Source organism: Cyclospora cayetanensis, unplaced genomic scaffold (genome assembly GCF_002999335.1).
Source record: "Cyclospora cayetanensis isolate NF1_C8 unplaced genomic scaffold, CcayRef3 CcayRef3_contig_175, whole genome shotgun sequence".
NCBI lineage: Eukaryota > Apicomplexa > Conoidasida > Eucoccidiorida > Eimeriidae > Cyclospora > Cyclospora cayetanensis.
In genome coordinates, this window is record NW_020312120.1 from 21,211 (window position 1) to 38,942 (window position 17,732).

The following is a 17,732-nucleotide window of genomic DNA, read 5'->3' on the forward strand; positions in this document are numbered from 1 at the left end:
TTGTTTTCGAGCTATCAAAATCTCGAAAACTCATGGCAAGGTACATTGATGACTGATGGCACGTCTGGACAGCATGATGATGTCGATGTGATTTGTGCCGTTATCTTTTACGCTTCAGCACACCACATGCAGTTCCTTTTCCCGTATTAGGTAACGCTGCCTGGTTTTAGCGAAAGCAATGAGATTATTAAGCTGCAGTCCGATACTTGCTACTGTCATTTCTTCTGAAAAGGATAGCACCCACCTCTACGTCACTAGTATCGGACGCTAGGAAGAAATAGCTTTTTATAATATCGGACAGCCTGAATGCCGGAGAAGCTCTACGGCGGCTAATAAGCATCGCCACTGTATCATATGCCTCTAACGAGGCGATATACTGCGCTTTGGCCAGTAGATTAGTCACAGGTGCAACGATGTAAAGAAAAAGGTCCTCCTTGCTAGGCTCATTAGAGTCCCGAATAAGCTGCCGTTGCATTCAACTGAGGTATCAACGCAGATTCAAATGGAATACAGGTACAACCCTGCGCGCAAGTGTTAGTGTGGAGTGCCGTTTCCTGCATGCTATTTGGGCGAAAGGGGATTTGAAAGACAATTTTAGTTGAGTCATATGTCGATTCGACCGGAAAACCACGCTTTAAAAGAAATAATCAGCCAACATGAGGCATCGAGAAATCATGGTATACAGAAAAGCTGTTCAAGGGCTAAAATAGACCTCACCCAAAATCAACACCGAGTTGTGTCTAAAGGCGCTGGCCGAATCCTTAACTTTGCTGTTTTTCAGCAAATAACTGTACTGCCAGTCAATCTCCTCTTCTTGCTGTGGGACTTTTAATACAACGAAACACAGCCTCAGGCTGACCCAAGAGTTTGCTCAACATGGTGTGCTGGACGACCAAAAAGCGGCCAGCCTGCTGGACGCTCCTCAATACTAGCACATTCACAGAGTACTTCTTAATATTTGCCCTTAATGCTGCTCCTCAGCTTAAAGGCTGAAAGTTCATTGAGTTGCCTAATAAAGAGGTGGTTGCGTGCATGATACAAATATTCTTCTTTTGCTGTACTGCTGAACCCCCCCCATGGAGACTCTGACTTACCACATTTCGGCATCGACTACTATACGCAACTCACTATAGATGAAGTGGTCGGTGTTAAGAGAATCAGTAGATGCTTTTTTCTTACGCTCTCTGGGCAACCACAAGGCGCGGCTATGGCCTTATGGGCGCCTACTATTGGGTAGTCCATGGCATTCCTAGTATTGTTACGTCGCGGCCCATACGTCCAACATACAAGTCACGGAACATGCTGCTAGGGCCCAATGCCGATTTGAAGTAGTGTGTACCTGTTGTAGTTTCGCCATTCCTTGCGTTCTGCGGCCCATCAGCAAATAATAGTGTCACAGTTTGCGCTAATGAGTGAATATGCAGATTGCATTCAGGCTCCATCTCGGATTATAGATCCACTTCACACCCAGTTGCGAGCAACCCCAGCAGTTCCCGACCAGTATGTTTAAAGTATGTCATACCAGAACTGACTTTTGGTGGGTCCCCCAGGGAGGCTTGATCCTCTGTAGCCTCGTTCACTGCACTGCGGCGTGCGAAGGCGCTTGTCATTTCCCTCATGCGCCCTAGTTGTTCGCCAAGCAGCCTGCTTCCTTTGGCTGTTTTCTGAGCTGCCTAAGAGTGTGGGTTGCGTCTGTCCTCCTTTTCTCGTTCATCGTAGACGGTAGACTAGGCCCGCAAAAATACGAGGTTCTATTCCCCGATTTGACTCTTCCTTTCCAACCCAGGTTGCAGAAGTTGCACGCATTTGCTTCTGATAGTAAACGTATTCAATTACTTGCTGAAAGCCAGCTGGTAGCCCGGTTACTGTTCATAGTCGGTGCCCATCCTGCACCCACCTAGCCTGATAATATGGGTAGAGCTTAGCGAAATTACTGATAAAGTACCCGTTGTGGCTTTTGTGAACCAAAACTCATAGCTCTCGATACACCGATCTACGTGAGATTCATCTGTTCAGCGTTCCCAGTTTTTCCAAGACTGGTTGTTGAACTGAATATACAATCGACCGAAATTCCAAGATTTTAAAAATGAAGGCTTAAACGAAGGTAATCTTCACCGGTGCATGAATTATTCTGCATGGATAGAGGCAGCAACGAAGTACTTCTTCCTCCAAGGAGCACTCTTTTCTCTATCTTAGGGGTATATCGCGACGTACTTTTCCAGCCTGCTGATGAAGGCGTCTAGTACACGCCCATCATTACGACCTTCATACTTCTCTGGTCGCATTGGCGACGCTTTTGTAGCTATATCAGCGCCTTGAAAATCGTGCCTCTCTACCACCTATGGAGCTGCTGTGTTCAGAACATCGTGCAGGCCGGCCTCAGCCTTCTCCATACGCTTTGCGCCTCATCCCACTTTCACCGCCACTGGTATTTTCCCAGACCGTTGCCTTCGAAACATCCGAGTATCGGATACCAGAGGCAAATTTTATAGGGAATCCTGACAACTCTTTGCTTCCAAACTCAGTTGATAAGCACATAATAGCTACATTGAACCATGTGATGCAACCAAGTGTAACGCTCTATATGACGTCGTTGCAGGCTGACATCTAGCTCTACACTCACAGGCTCAAACGAGAGTTTTAGAGTGTTTTCTTTAAGGGCTTTTGCTTTACCTAGCCTCACCGCGCACCTCAGAGTTAGCCACATGAGGGGACAGAGTTGGCTAAGGTGGATTGCTGCTCCCTGTAAGGACTGCGAGCAATCACAGCTAGTTGCAAATAGCACACATAGCAGACGAACGCCAGGTCACACTTTCCCATATCAAGCTAAGAAGCAACATCGTGCGATAATAAGCCCTACAAGCAAACCAAATAGTCACTTCTTTCCCAATTCGTAGCTAATATAATTGATGCAGTAGTAATTGGTCAAGTGTAGCTCAGCCCACTACACAGACAGTCAATCCACAAAGGACAACATGGCCTCAGGGCAACTGGGAGAGCCCAGGATATTGGAGAGGAAGTAGAATCAATTGATCGCTGTGTAGAGGTGTTCGTACACATTATGACTCTGTAGTCGGAGGCCTCACAAGAAGCCTCACTGTATCGGTAAAACAGGAGCTGCACACCTAATACATTCCACATCTCAGTCTCTCTGTAAAGCGTCCCCTAGCTGTCAACAAGTTATAAAAACCATACCTAAGTTTAATTCTAAATATGTCCATCCGAGTCCATGAGCAGCAGAGTCTCTGTCAAAAAAGGGAATCTCTACAAGGAACTCTTGGGTCTGTGTTTCTGCGTTAGATGGAACGCTAGATAAAGTACGGACAAGCAGATATATTACGGCATTGCAGGACACACAGAAAACTCAAAGTACAACAGCGCCACCCGCCTTAGCAGACAGCTTAACATTACCATCGAATGTTCGGGAGTCCCGAACCCTATCATTAAATACGTGGCAAAGAAGGGTGACCAGTGAGAAGAGTATGCTTGTTCTTGGAATAGGTCTCAGATCTCAATTGTTATTCCTATTACAAAAGGATGCAAGTCTAAGCTGGGAAGCCAGATGCCAGCACGAAAACAGCCTCATGCACAAATCACTGCCAAGGTGGCTTCATGCTGCCAATTGAATACTCCACAGCGCTAAGAAATGTGCGCTTTCGGCTGCCCTAGTGCCTCTTGCTGCAATTCTACGCACTGATGCCGCCGCTGGTCCAACTGGTGACGATATGTAAAGGACATATGCGCTTCCTGCGTGTTCCTACTGCTGGGGGAGCTGTATTGCTGCTGTTTCAGCATCAGCAGCTGCCGCTAGCGAGTAGCTGCTCATCGAAGCGGAGCGATGAGTCGATAGCAGCAGAGCAGCAAGATTACTCCACGAATGCCATGATGCTCCGTGCTACAGCCCCCGCGAGGTGCCAGTTCGTGTGTGACCAGACATACGCGGAGAAACAGGAGGCAGATGCTCCTAAAGACTTGACGCAACAGCAGCAAAGCACCAGTATCAGGCCGAGGCAGCCGGTTGAGAAGGATGCAGCAAACCACAGCGGTACATTGTAGATGCATTGCAGCAGTAGCGCAGCAGAAGCCACCCAGCGATCTGTCATATGGACTGCACGTACAACCCAATTATGCCTCTGACCCGAAAAGATGAAGTCCGACAAAAATGAAGCTAAGGTCACAACCAGCCATACATACGCCTCCACCTCATGCTCGACGCTCCTAAGGCTCCGACCGCTCCTGCTGGTGTAGAAGAGGCAAAAGGAGGGAACGAGGTAGAAAAAGCACGAGATGCCAACCAGAACCGATCGGCGGTGGCCCCAGCGAAATGAAGATCCTACGCTCCAATAGTGGTTCAATGCGCGTCTAACAACGCCCCTGGGATTGCTACTGATCCTTTGGCTCATGCTTGTGCGGATCATGTAGTTGCCTACATCATTGCTGCCTTGCAACTTACGAACCACCTGTTCTTGCGCCATAGTACAGGAGCTGTTACATAGGCTGCTGTTGCTGCTGTGAGTGCTGCTGACCGCTTTCGCTACTCCTGCTGTCCTGCTGGGTGCTGCTACTCCACTGGCTGTCACTGCTCCTCAGGGAGGAGCACTGGTCCCCATCATTGATTAAAAAGCTGTGGCAGGTAGTGCTGGTGCGGCTGATAGCATTGATGCTGTCTCGTGCACGTTTCGAGATCATCTGCTGTTGCTGTTGCTGTTGCTGTGTAGCCGCCTGTGTTGCAGCTGCGACCGCGGCTGGTGTCGTACTCGTGGTTCCTGTTTAGGATGCTGCTGCTCTCACGGCAAGTAGCATAGGGGTTTCAAACAAAGCCCGTGTGAAATTAAGAGGTCCTTATAGTGCGTCTTGTGCGTCGTCGCTAGCGGCACTGCCAGCAGCCGCTGTACCAGTGGCAGTGCAGAGTATACGCTTATAGCTCCGGTCACACGATAATCCCTCGCAAGCTGCGTCTAAAGACCCGGCTTTATTGAGCACCAAGGGGCGGAGGTGCGACACTGAGAGGTGTCCTGCCGCGCCTTCCGATGGCTTCAAGACACCAGCCAGCGCATTCAGCACTCGCATTCCTGGTATGCACTTTGCCGACGTTAAACCCCAGCTACAGCGCAATTCATAATAAGGAAAAACAGTATTTTGATGAAAAAAGCAAAATAGCGATAACAATAGCTAAAAGCACACAGTTACTGAGTACGGTCAGTCCCCTCGGCGGCCTGGGAAATTATTGCGCTCAAGCGTGAAACTCAAACCCTAACGCTGAACCTGTAGTCTCTGAAGCTCCTAAATGGCGTATTCAGAGACATAGAGTGAAAGAAGGACGGCGTTAAAGCTGAGCAACGTACTGTGGAGCATGGCGACGATGCTGCACGATCGACACACGTACGCAGTCGGGCTTCCACATTGCCCCTATAGGGGGGCAACTCCATAAGGCTTAGAGTAGAAAACTCGAAGATTTGCAAGCTGAAGGGTGGATGGAGCGGTGGTGAGCTCTCAGAGAGGCAGAGAGGGCCTGGGAATCCTGGGTACGCTGCACTGTTAGCCCGTACATCAGCTGAATCTCCAAATAAGCAGCTGCTGCATCTTAGCTTCACAGCTGTGCTTGAGAATGATCATGCAGTCTGCACTAGGTGTTTGGCGTGTAGCTTTGAAGGGCTTAGACCCAAACATTTAAGGTTTTTCTCTTAACCAACGTAGGCTTCGCTGCCTTGACCTGGACGCTGGACCCTAGCCACAACCACTATGAGTTGCTGCCCGCTGATCCATAAACCCTTAACCCCGTTGCCTGTGGCTCCGCAAACCCCTTTTTTAGCTTCTACAATGGGCAGCATTCAACTTGCTTTCTTTGCCAGATCTCAACGTGAAACCTCTACTCAATCCAGAGCCTATGCATAATAAGGCGCACGTAAACCCTACCCCAGAACAGCCTATGTCCTACACATGGAGGAGTAGCTCAAATACTTGCGCTTTAGACCTCATTCCCAAAATACCACAGATGTGCCGGAAGAAAACATAAAGGCTAGCTATGGTAACCTAGATTGCCACCTGCAGAGCCCAGAACTTTACCGGGCCAAGTTTTGCTATGGAGCTTTCTGCTACACTAATATTTATATGTAAACGAGTTGAGATTGGACTATTTCATTGGTCTTTTCTTGCTTCTGACTTGCCGCAGAAGAGCTATCGCGCCATATATGCGAGGACCCAGCGTTGCTGGTGTCCCCCGTACAAACTAAGTGCAGCTACAAATGAACGCTCGCAGTGCTCAATAGACATTACAGCAACTCGCGTCGTAGCCGTCCCTCTCACCTCATGTGAAAGCACTGAGGGGCCCAGGCAGGCGAGACTCTTCCCGAACGCCGTAACTTTTTGTCAAGCTGGAACCATGTTCAGACTTAAGTATCTCCCAACAGAGACGTTAGGGGAGACGTTAGACACAGAAGACTACATCTTATTATATCAAGTTAATGCTAATTTGCAGTACATAAGTGGTGCTGACACAAAAAACGAGTGGTCCTTGTTTTTCGGATTCTACAGAAAGCCTTGCTAGTGTAGTAGAAAGCACCAAAAGTGTAGTTCAGCCAGATTCAGGAGGGAGAAAGCTCTCTCAGAAAGCACTCAAAAAGTCTTTCTAAAGTTCGCATTGTGTCTGAAGCTAATTATTTCCCTAAGCCCACCTTAAAGGGGGGCTTAGGGTTTCTTGAAGTGTTGTTCTGCTGCAAAGCGCAGCAGTGGCCACTCGCGGTGGACGTACGCCTGCCCATATATCTCTTTGAGCTTGCTTTTGTACTCGTTCAGTATCTGCTGCTGCTGCTGCTGGAAGAGCAGCTGCTGCGGCCGCTGCATCAAGGTAGCGACCAGCGGCTTCTGTTTTTGCAGCTGCTGCAGCTGCTGATGCCGCAGCACCAGAGCAGAAGCAGAAGCGGCAAGCCAGCGTTCAATTTTGCTTTTCTGTGCATCAAAGGGTGAAGGAGGCTTGCTGCAGAGCGGCCCCGCAGAGGGCGATATGGTCCTTCTCCCCTTGTCGTTCGTGGCAAAACCGCGCGCGCACACCAACTCTCCCGCTGCAGCCTTGATTTGCACGGGTAGCTCTGAACAGAAGGGGAGGGTGAGAGGTGGATGCACTGAAACCCGCGCATGCCCAAGGCAGAAAAGAGTGGCGGAAGCCATCTCCTTGACTATCTACCCCAAACTCCTGCGGTGGGCAGCATCAGGCTGTTCCAGCCTCCCAGAAGCACACGGCATGCCAAAAATCAGTCAGACCACCCCAAAGGGGTGAGTAGAGAGGCTAAGGGATCCGGGCCAGGGGCAAGTGCCATCGGATTTCTGTTAAAACCACGTTATGCCAGAATTTGCTGGGGCCAGTGGTCTTCTTACGAGAGTCTCGATGTTTCCACTGCAGTCTCGATGGCAGAGTTTGATTCGGGATTCCACGAGAACGCAACGGTCGCACGCGGGGTAGGGCCCCGAGGGGGCCCCCCGGAGAGTTCCTGCTCATGGCTACTACCCCGCTGCTGCTGGTGCAGCATTCTCTACTGGGGCTGCATGGGTGGTTACGGTGGGGTTGTCGCCACATAATTCGAGTTCTTCCATGAGGCAAAGTTCGCAAAGAAACATTTAATGGTTTCTATGGTGTCTTTGACTCTGCTAATAGACTGACGTCGGCCGAAGGCCGAAGGTTCCAGTGCTGCCCACCACGAGGGTTCATGATTCACAGTTCAGACTTTATCCTGCGGAGTTCCTTTTGCAAGGGCCAGCTCCTTGCTTCCTTCTTTCGGTTCAAAGGCGTGCGCGCCTTCTCCCCTTGTGTTGCTGCCTAGGGTCTCTCGCTTGCGCTTTATGGTTTACAGAGTGTGTGGCTAAACGCAATGCCGCATGCCTCCCGATCCAGCGAGGCTCACCGGCCCTTGGGCTTGTTGGGGAGGTTCCCACACCCAATTTCGGTGTACGGACAAATCCCCTCATCACCCAGCGCGCAGGTGGATGTCTTTGAAGCCGCAACAGCTCACCGGCTCCGCGGTAAGCAAACCAGCAAACTCCACACTCTACCCCAGGCATACTCTGATTCCCATCGCAGATCCCTGCGCTGCACTTCGGCGTTCAGAGGCCCGGCCTTAAAGCAGTGTTCTAGGGCTGGGGATTCTTTGGGTTCACCGATTTAGAGTTACGGATGTCCGTAAAACTGGCGCTTAGGGGTTTGCGGTGTCTGCGCAGTGTTGCACTTCCTCGACGAAAAGTTCGGGTTGGACTCTTCTACAAACCCCGCCCTTTTGCGAAGCACACCTGGCACGCCTGCAGCAGCTGCAGGAGCTGTAGCACCAACCGCAACACCCACCAAGCCGCTCTATGTGCAGCTGGAGGAGATGCTGCAGGAGGGGGGGCTGATGCTACCGCCTGCAGCCTCGGCAACAGCTACTGAAGCCCAGAGGCAGGAAGTTTCGGAAAGAGACTGCGTGTCGCACTTTGCCCTCCGCCTAGCGTGAGCTTTAAAACGCCTGGAGCACCCGATTACACCATTAACGCAAACCGTATGGATTGCTTGTGTGGAGCGCTTGGCCGTCAAGTGTTGCGCGTCCCGCGCACTGAACACACTTCTCAGGTTGCGGCTTAGAGGCTTTGGACGTTTCATGGCATGACGGATTTTGTGATGCAGATTCAGCCGGGACCGTGATAAGCAGCGCTGGCTGATCCAGCAAGAAAGTCGTCTCTTGATGTATCGCTTCGGTAAATCCAAGCCATCTTTCAAGCTTTCTTTCTGTCTTGTGTCTATGGGTGGCTGTGGCCGTCTGTCTGTGCACCCAGATACTCCGAAGGCTTCAGAGTTTGGGATGTCTTTTTTTGCGCAGAGAGACTCTGCGCTTTCAGGGACTTGAGCGATGGAACCCTTAGCTTGGTTTCAAGTTTCCTGCAGCAGGAAGGCCTTCACTATGCCACTGTGAGGCATGACAGCCGTACGAGCTACCCTGATGTGGTGCGGATGTTCTCTGCGGGCTCTTGGTCGCAGTCGGTCTGTGCATGCAGCGAGAAGGACAAGTGTTTAGAGCTAACTGTGCTTGCAGGTGCCGCGCCCTAGAGATCCTGTGGCAAACTCGGCGGCTGAGCGATTGTGGAGAAAAGCCACTTCCTTCCTTAGGGGGCCTTTCGCCCAGCAAGTTCAGCAGCTCTACATTGTAAGCCTCAAGGGGAGTCAGGGTGCTAGACGATGAAGGGGGAAGGGGAATGTTGGGAGCGAGAAGGCGGCAGCGGCATCGTTCGTAGGACACCCACCCGCCTACAAGAGGCCATGAGGCTGCGAATCTGCTACAACGGCTACTGCAGATTTCGCTTTCGAGTTCTGTGCGTGTGGTGCTTTCTAAGGTCCCGTGTTTCCCAGATGCAGGACAGCTCGTTCGGAATCGTCGCGTGTATATCCAGAGTAAGGGCACATAATGCAGCGTTGAAACGGGCACATAATATAGCGTTAAGGGCTCGTGCATGACTTTCCTTTTTGCGGATTGCCGGCCCCCCTCTCCACCAAAGCGAGTCAACAGCCCCTCTGAACTCGGGGGAACCATACGCCTTACGGGTGTTTTCCTGCAGATATGATGGCCTACGTGCCCGATACAGAGCTAGATGCCGTCATTTGCGGGAAGCTTCGGTTAGCTGTCGCGACACCCAGCGAGCTCGGAGCCGTAGAGGACCCTCCAGGCGTCTTTTTAACCCGAAAAGCAGCAGTTCATGCTTTCGACACGCACTTGTTATTCCTATCCAGGCTCAACTAGGGCTCGAGTTCTGAACTTCGTGCTGGGTGTTTGCAGGGGGGCAATGACCAAGTCCTTTGAATTGCTAGAAGGGCGCCAAGTCGCGCTACAGGTGTGCTTTCAGTGTATGCCCCACTGCAAAGAAGCAGCACTGGAGAAATCAGATGCGCACGACCCACTGTTTGGGGTCTACTAGCATTTGCAGGCTGTCTGATGCATGGGGTTTGCCTGCAGAATTCCGTTTTCTCGGACTCTAGAGTTGGCAAGCTGCTTACTGCGGCGCCCACTGTCTACTTGGGTAAGCGAGCCATACGTTCGACAAACTTGAGACTTTTACTCCCCTGTCACTGCTGATAGATCGCATAACGCAGTGACAGGGTGCACGTATAAGGCATAAGTTTACAGGGTGCAGAGATTGTCCGCAGGCAGAGATTTCAACAAAAACGTTGCGGAGAGTACTGAGGAGCGCCTGACGCCCCAGTCTATAAAACTGGTCAGAGTTCTGAAAGATTACCAAAGCCTTGTTTTCTCGCCAGACGCATGGAGACAAAAGCCTGAAATCTATTCTTCAGAGCCACTTACGGGGGCGGGCGCACGGGGGGAAGGGGCATTTTGTAGAGCTGCTGCGTCTGCTTACAGGTGTGGAAGGACTCCTTTCCTCCTTGCATGCGGCGCCTCTACGAGAGCTACATGTGAGACGGGGCCCCCCATCCCAATTGCCTCCTCAACATCGATCTCTAGCTCCCTCGAGCTCTGCATCCCTGCATATATATACATATCTTGCCTTTCTAAGCCTTGCCTTGCTGCCGTTGCAGGGCAGAGCACCACCTGCGTCATGGAGGTCGCATGCAGTTGTGGCTCTTCTTTAAGGTAAGCATCGACAAAACAGAATAGGAAGTAACTGCCGAAATAACGTAAGAGGCAGAAACAATGGTTACGGACGCGTCGAGGCTTGCGGTGTAGGGAGCCGGGATGACCCTGGAAGAAAACCTTCAATTCAACCGACAAGTTTGGAGGGAAGCACAAAAATTCGAAAAGGAGTATGGTTCCAGCCTTAAGCCCGCGTCGGCATATACGCCCTCTGACGCAGCTACTCTGTGGTCTTTGTGGGCAATGTGCGAACCCTCGAGCTTGCATGACGCTTCAAAGTGCAACACTTGCGACTCAGGCATGCGTATAACGTCCGGCACATGTACGGTCTCGAGGGGAAGCGGACGAACTACGCCCCCATGCGATGCACCCAAATCATCAATGGCAGCGTCATCGGGGTAAATCGCAATTTTTAATTATAAAGCTGCAAGTGGCATGCCGAGGGGCTTCTTGCTCTTGTTTTGCCGACAGTCAACTAGGAGGGTGCGCTGACCGCAGTCATTAGCAGTATTGAAGAGCCTGTCACCATTAGCTGGTTCCGCAAGCCCGCCCTCAACAAAGAGATCTTGCACATTGCGTGTGTGTGTGTGTGTGTGTGTGTGTGTGTGTGTGTGTGTGTGTGTGTGTGTGTGTGTGTGTGTGTATGTATGTATGTGTAGGCTCCTGGAACGGGAGATTACCATGGCTGCCCCTTCAAGCATTTTGACACCAAGAGGCTTCAAAAGCTTTTGGAAGACTGGGGCCTGACGTGTACGTCCACCCAGAGCGCTGATTATTTTCCTAACGCCTCATCGGAATTTGCACGCTCCCCTTTGGATCTCCCAGGTCGCAGTGTTTTCCGAAAGCCGTAGGCTCTGTCGGTGGAATTACTGTTTTGAGTGCAGACAAGCAAGCCCAAGCAGTGCTGCAACTTAAAGAGTGTGGTGATCTCCAGCTCGCATGCAAGGAATATTTCTTGCAAACGCATCCAGGAAGCGCTGGTGAGGCGGCTTGAACCCCAAGTGCTGCAGCCCGGTTGGTGCCGACCTTTGTTCACCTCATGATATGCTACTGCGCAGCAACACGTATGTACAGCAGGGGGGTGCGGTTGTTAATGCTCTGCAGGTGATGACGTTGGCAACCACCCCAACGCGTTTTTCGCTGCATCCCGACGTTATGCAGCAGCTGTCTCAGCACACCCCCCTCCTGCTGGCGCGTCAAAGAGGCAACAGCCAGAAGCAGGTGCACCAGCAAGGCAGCAGGGGGCAAGTGACACGCCAGCATAGGAATCTGTGCCGGCAAGGGCTGCGTTCCGCAGCCAAAGAGCATGAATAATGTACGAGCTGCTTCGCAATGTGAATCCTGGCTCATACAGAAACGGCAGCAGCAGGAACAGCGGCTGCTGCTACACAGATTGCCATGCGAATACGACTAGCTGGTTTCCTGGCTGCCGTCTAGCTTGTGCAAAGTAAAAAGGCAAAGGCTTATTGAGGAAGTCTTTTCCACAGACAGCTGCACGCGTCTCCACACTGGAGCCACCGCAGCTGTTGCGGCTGTCTGAGCTCCAAAAAAAGTGCGGACACGGTGGAAAATCAGAGTGCACCTCTGGCCAGCGCTTAGTCCCTCGCTAGCCAACCAGATAGCGGCGCAGCTGATCCGAGGTCTTTTTAAGAACTAACCTCGCTAGCTGGTCTCTTGTCAATGCAAGGCACTCACCGCGGCCAGTGCCCATCAGAAAACGCTAGCTAGATAGACACACATGCAAACACGCAGTCAATTGAATAACCAAAGGCAGATAACTAGAAGCGTGGCTAGGTCCCTGGGTGAGAAACTGTTTAAAGGGGAACTTTGCTTTGCAGTTTGCTAGCCAATCATCTGGCTCAGCTTGCCCACGCCCCTAAACAGCTGACCGGCACGCGGCGCGATTGAGTACTTACCAGTTGCCAGCAAGTCCTTCCGCCCGCCTCCCTAGCCACACGGCTAGCCACCGGCCTAACTAACCAACTCGATCCCCAGCAAGCTAGCTACATTGCACAGGGCTAGCTGCTTTTCTATCTACGCAAAAGAATAGCCGGTACCCACCCGGGCGGCTGGCTCGCTAGCCAGCCGGTTAGACAGCTGCTAGCTAACTGGCTAGCTAGGTAGCACTGGCTGTCTTTAGTAGTGAAGGAACTTGCGGCTCTCCGCATCCTTCGCTACAACGGGTGGGCCCACTCCCCCAAGCCTGCTTCCAGCCACGATTTTATCTCCTGCGGCCTGCGAATATGAACATCGTAAGGCTCACTCACTGCCCACTGGAATGCGCGCTCGCAGGTTCACATGGCTAGTTCAGCAAAAACAGGCAGCTAACCAACTGACCGAGGCTCAAATGCACTACTAGCGCCCTAAAGACAGTCGATTACAGCTAAGTGTCAAAGCTTCCGTACCACGGAGAACTCGAAGTCCTGTGGAGCCTCGAATACCAAGACAATTGTGCTGCCAAGTCGGAACTCCCCCACGTGGGCGCCAACCTCAAAGTCTAGTGGCTTGTCTGCAAAAAGCAAGAAGAGACACAGGCGGGTAGTGGTATTTGGAGCGGCTTGGCATGCGCGCACTAGAGGAAGAAAGCGGATACCCGGGGAGAGGAGCAGCACGCAAGCCTTGTAGCTGTACTGCGGCCCCGAAGTTGTTACGGTATATGGTTTAGAAGCCCTCACACGAAGTACACTGATGCGTAGATTTACGTGCACACATGATGTTAGATATATGGTTGGCTACCTCTAAAAGTTTTGATCTCAACATCGCCGCCTAAATGTCTCAGTACCACCCGGTCTTGATTGGTCGTCAGATCCTGTGTTGCAAAAAACGAGAAAAGCACAAACCCTACTAGGCCTATCACATAAACGTACATACACTCAAAATCCCCGTAGCTAAGGAAGACGCGTAAGAAGCGGCATTCCTTTTGCCAGGAGACCTACGGAGCACAATTCCGGGTGTACAAAAGCGAAATGAATGATCACCAAGGTGCAGCGGCCATACACCCCCGAGAATTAGTCAAGCAAGACGGAAGCTTGGGGTTGAGACCCAAGGGTTCTTACGGGTTCCTTTTCAAGGCGAATATTCCCGACATTGCAGGCGGCAACAGCTCCGAGGTGCAAGCTGCCACCCGCCCAGCTACCGCTGAGCACTACGCGCTCTTGCACACTGAAGATATCCTAAACAGAAAGCCACGACCTCGCGTATACCCATGCCCTGAAGTCTTGCGAGCCAACAGCCACCGCTTTGCCGCAACGGGTGCTACCGTACAGCCGCTCCCCCATACCCCAACGCACGCTACAGGCGTTTACGGCGTACATTGAATCTGGAGAGGAAGGATCTGAAGACGGGGAGACACTCGCCATGCATGTGCCTCCGGACGGTTTGCGAGAAGTTGCAGGGCGCGTGGAAGTGGTGGTAATGGTGTGGCGCCAAGTGGAGCACGCAGTACATGAGCTGTAAGAAAGGTCACAAACATGGGTATTCTAAGAACACTTGTAGCGCTAGCACACGTAGGCATGTATGTATATGCATGCATCACTCAGAGCACGTGCAGTACGCCAGTGGCGCCACGACCCCTAATAACAGCAACATCCGCATCCAGATCAATACCAGGAACGCACTTTATGATTTTCCCTCGCCTGCGGTGTAACACCGAGAAAGGCCTTGAGGCTGTACGTTGCGCCCTTCACTTGCGGAACACGATCTCCCGATACAACGCCGGCAACAGAGACGGTGCAGTCACAGGGGCTCACCTAAAGCACACAATCATGCAGAAAGACGCGTAAATTCTGAGCGCGCACGCGTACACTCGAATCCAAGCACACAGCCAGCCAACCGCCCCCCCCAGGAGATTCCCTTCCAACACACACACAAGCATCTGGACCGTAGCTTTCACCCTCACTTACCATGGCGAGAGGCGCCAGGTCCATCACTTCCCTTGCTCTGTCCTTCAGCGTGCGGCAAAACAGCTGCCCAAAGGACTCATACGCCTCGAGCGGGTAGCGACTGTCAGCTGCCGCCGACGGCTGCATATGCAGACAAGACACGTTCTTAGGACGTATGCTCTTGAATTCCTTCGCCCTCGACAGCCAGCGCGGAAGTAAGCCGCGATGCCTGTGACCCCGTAAAACCCCCTCCTTTTAGCAAGGGTTTGAAGTTAGAGGAAAGGGGCTTAGAGTTTGGACCTGCAGATGAAGGAAAACCGAGGTGAAGAGAGGCCGGAGAGATGTCGGGATACGCCACGACATCAGGCGCCCCATAAGGCGGGAACGCGCACGACCGAAGACGAGCCTCAGACAAAAAAGCTGAAAAAAACATGCAATTTATATATCGAACCCCATGCCGTTCACCCCCAGACTCTGGCTAGAAAAGTGGGCCTCCCAGGAGCTCTCGAGGCGAATACAAACACAAGACAGGAATGCTGCCAAATATGGACTCGAGCTGTGCATCTTTTTCATGGCGCTTGTGTGTGCGCGTGCGCTCTCTATGCACCCACACAGCGTTTTCGCCTTCGCATCCCAAGTCACGGTTTCCCGCTCAAGCAGACCCTTCCTCCCCGCCATCCCATTATCTTGACCAGTACCCCGTCTTTACCTTGTTCGGTGCCTGCACATCCGCGGGATTGCCCGTCACGAATATCGCCTCCTTGAATTTGGTAGCAGCCACCCAAGAGAGGCAGCCTGTGGTTGCCAGTGCGAGCCCTAGGCTGCGGCTGCCCCTCCAGCGCAGAGAAGGGTTAAGCCAGCGACGAATAATTCTCATGGTCTTGCGACTGTGTCGGCTGCTGTCAATGCTGCCGTGGGTAGCGATCGGATGTCGGCTGCCGAGGGTCGATGAGGAGGAGATGCACGACTAGCTACATATGCGGCAAAGCTTGAAGAGGATGCCTCAGAAGCTGGTTCCCTTCCGCTACTCGTGGTGCTCCAGCACGGTCTGGGATGCTGCGCGAGCAGCAGCCTTCAGGGTTTGCCTTGCTGCTGCCAGTGTCCTGGTACTAAGACGTAATTCCAAAACATATCAAAAGTCACGATGCACAACATACCATGAAACCAGTTAGGACGATCCGTCCAAGGTTTTGACGCAGCGCAGCGAATTGGAGGACTCCCAATGCCTGAGGTGTTAGAGAGGCGCTTGATAACCAAATGCCCCAAGCCGCTGCAGCAGCACAGAGGCGACAAGAAGTTGGCCTTGTGTGAACCAATAGCAGACTGCAGAGAGCAGTAATAAGTATAGTACAACAGCAGTAAACGGCTCACTGCCGAAAAGGTGGTTGCAGCAGCAGCTACGCGGCAGCCTCCGCCGGAGGTTGGGATGCGATGCATGCTCCTCTAGCTGGAGGCACCTGCTCTTCCTTTTCCTACGCATCATCGCTTCAAAGAAAACCTTTTGCCGTCTCTCCCGTTTACTCGGCACATCTTCGCGTCCTGCACAGGCGCGCCATCAGCATCTCGTCATTCAACTGCGGCAGCGGCAGCGGCCGCATCAACTGTAGCCGACTTTTCCCAATAACAAAAATGACTCATCCTCTCGGTGCTAGCGGCTTCAGTTCGTTGCGTCGCTTTTTGAGCGACGTTTCCCTATTTTATCGTCCTTGGGTCCCTTTCTCATTCTTCGCCATCCCAACGTTCTGCAACTTGTACGGCATTGTGAAGTTCAACAGGAAGCAGTTTTACGAGAATAAGCCTGTGGCAGATTACAGTAAATTTGGCGGGCCGAGAGCTGCCGCTTCTGCCGGAGGGCACTGAGGAAGTAAGTAACCCAGCAGATAAACCACCCAACAGTAGCAGATGGCGGATACAATAAAACAAGATGGTGGCTCCATTGGGATGCCACCGTTACGGCGAATCCTTGCAGTAGCAAAGGAAGCCTCACTGTGTTGCCAACTGCCACTACACCCGCAACAGGGCCACTCATAGCAGCGCTGGTGAAGGCTTTCGCAGCTGCAGCAGCAACAACAAAGCATGATGCACAAGGGGAGCTCGGTGCAGAAGATTAAGAGAGTTCGCTGTTGTGGAGATAATGCTTCCATGTGCAGTGCGAAAGAAGCAGCAGCAGCTATACCAGGCATCACAGCTGCAGCAGCTGTTGCCCATACACGCGTCCTCGCGACGTCGACAGCCAAATTGATCTTTTGAGAAATCTTTAGGTTCTCCAGCTGCTGTTTAATGTTTAGCTGTAGGCTTGAGGTTCTAGAGTTCTGTGGCCGAACGCAGACGGTGTGATTCTTGATACTCGAAGAGCTGAGGTTCCTCCTAGTGTGGTGTGTGGATACTTGCAGCGAGGCGCTGCTCACTCAGACAAAAGCAGTTCAATAGCCTGGCAGATGGCCTGCAAACCAGGAAAATGCAGTGCAGCAAGTTAGATGCAGCGCAGCTAGATCGATAAGAGGCCGGTTAGCTATTCATTAAGCTCCCTAGCAAACTACTAGCTATTCAGATATTCGCAGCACATACTGCGCGTCTCACTCCATGCGGCCGGGTGCCCCCTGCACTCGGGAGCATCAAAAAATTCAATAAACAGTACCTTCCAGAAGTTGACGGCAAGCACGGCGGACGGCTATTCATGAAGTGCAACGGTGGGCAAGACATTTTGTGGCGGGCTACGCTACAGTACGGCACTGTATACTATGCGTGTACGAATAACTGTTGGTCAAGAACAGGACGTTTTACTAGGCCGTTCATATATGTTGCTTGCTGCAGAGGACCACTAGATCAATGGGGTGAGAGAGCCAAAGTTGTAGGCCTATGCGCTGTGGGTTGTGTGCAGCTGCTTTGGGGGCTTAGAGGGTGTATTGACTTCAATATACCCTAGCCTTCCCTCTTCCTGTGTTCCCCAACCCTGAGGAGGGGAAGGGTGGAAAGAAGTGCACTCTTCTGGAAGGGCGTTCAATGATTATTAAGTTTTGTCCTATGTTTAAGAGAACACATGTCTCCACGTATAAGTATATATGTACATACGCTTGAGAAGAAGCTCTCTCTGTGCAGCAAGGCTGATTGGCTGGCTCTGAGCACTTCGATAAGGCAGCAAGCATCTCAGCTTGCAGAAACGGCGGGAAGTGGCTGGTGTTGCCGTAAGGGCATCCCGTGGTTCAGTTACTTCGGGGACTCTTGCTTGATTAGCATCAGCATC

General features: G+C 51.9%; 3 protein-coding genes across 3 annotated transcripts; 1 reads left to right on the plus strand and 2 right to left on the minus strand.

Annotated features, from left to right (window-relative positions):
* Positions 1-3,866: 3,866 nt before the first annotated feature.
* LOC113147277 lies at positions 3,867-4,475 on the minus strand. The gene has a single exon (XM_026337298.1). The coding sequence runs from the start codon at positions 4,473-4,475 to the stop codon at positions 3,867-3,869; it is 609 nt and encodes a 202-aa protein (XP_026193083.1).
* A 3,390-nt stretch (positions 4,476-7,865) lies between these two features.
* LOC34617596 (DNA primase large subunit) lies at positions 7,866-11,872 on the plus strand. The gene is made up of 17 exons (XM_026337299.1): positions 7,866-8,016; positions 8,212-8,476; positions 8,651-8,721; positions 8,844-8,932; positions 9,057-9,167; positions 9,355-9,412; positions 9,577-9,634; positions 9,795-9,849; positions 9,972-10,035; positions 10,163-10,230; positions 10,377-10,429; positions 10,553-10,607; positions 10,701-10,777; positions 10,906-11,005; positions 11,267-11,357; positions 11,492-11,587; positions 11,712-11,872. The coding sequence occupies exons 1-17, from the start codon at positions 7,866-7,868 to the stop codon at positions 11,870-11,872; spliced, it is 1,623 nt and encodes a 540-aa protein (XP_026193084.1).
* Positions 11,873-12,743: 871 nt separating this feature from the next.
* LOC34617597 (phosphatidylserine decarboxylase proenzyme 1, mitochondrial) lies at positions 12,744-14,851 on the minus strand. The gene is made up of 8 exons (XM_026337294.1): positions 14,789-14,851; positions 14,510-14,629; positions 14,225-14,356; positions 13,920-14,057; positions 13,664-13,780; positions 13,344-13,416; positions 13,013-13,116; positions 12,744-12,842 (listed from the first exon to the last, which is right to left on the minus strand). The coding sequence occupies exons 1-8, from the start codon at positions 14,849-14,851 to the stop codon at positions 12,744-12,746; spliced, it is 846 nt and encodes a 281-aa protein (XP_026193079.1).
* Positions 14,852-17,732: the final 2,881 nt, after the last annotated feature.

What these genes read in the sequence shown, in the direction of transcription:
- LOC113147277 (XM_026337298.1), bottom strand. Translation starts at nt 4,475, where the DNA reads ATGGCGCAAGAACAGGTGGTTCGTAAGTTGCAAGGCAGCAATGATGTA.
- LOC34617596 (XM_026337299.1), top strand. Translation starts at nt 7,866, where the DNA reads ATGCCGCATGCCTCCCGATCCAGCGAGGCTCACCGGCCCTTGGGCTTG. An exon ending in GTCATTTGCGGGAAGCTTCG is followed by an intron (nt 9,635 to 9,794) that starts GTTAGCTGTCGC and finishes GGGTGTTTGCAG; the next exon opens with GGGGGCAATGACCAAGTCCT. An exon ending in CGCCCCAGTCTATAAAACTG is followed by an intron (nt 10,231 to 10,376) that starts GTCAGAGTTCTG and finishes GTCTGCTTACAG; the next exon opens with GTGTGGAAGGACTCCTTTCC.
- LOC34617597 (XM_026337294.1), bottom strand. Translation starts at nt 14,851, where the DNA reads ATGTCGTGGCGTATCCCGACATCTCTCCGGCCTCTCTTCACCTCGGTT. An exon ending in CGGTTTTCCTTCATCTGCAG is followed by an intron (nt 14,630 to 14,788) that starts GTCCAAACTCTA and finishes CTGCATATGCAG; the next exon opens with CCGTCGGCGGCAGCTGACAG. An exon ending in TTCGCCTTGAAAAGGAACCC is followed by an intron (nt 13,417 to 13,663) that starts GTAAGAACCCTT and finishes TTTGCAACACAG; the next exon opens with GATCTGACGACCAATCAAGA.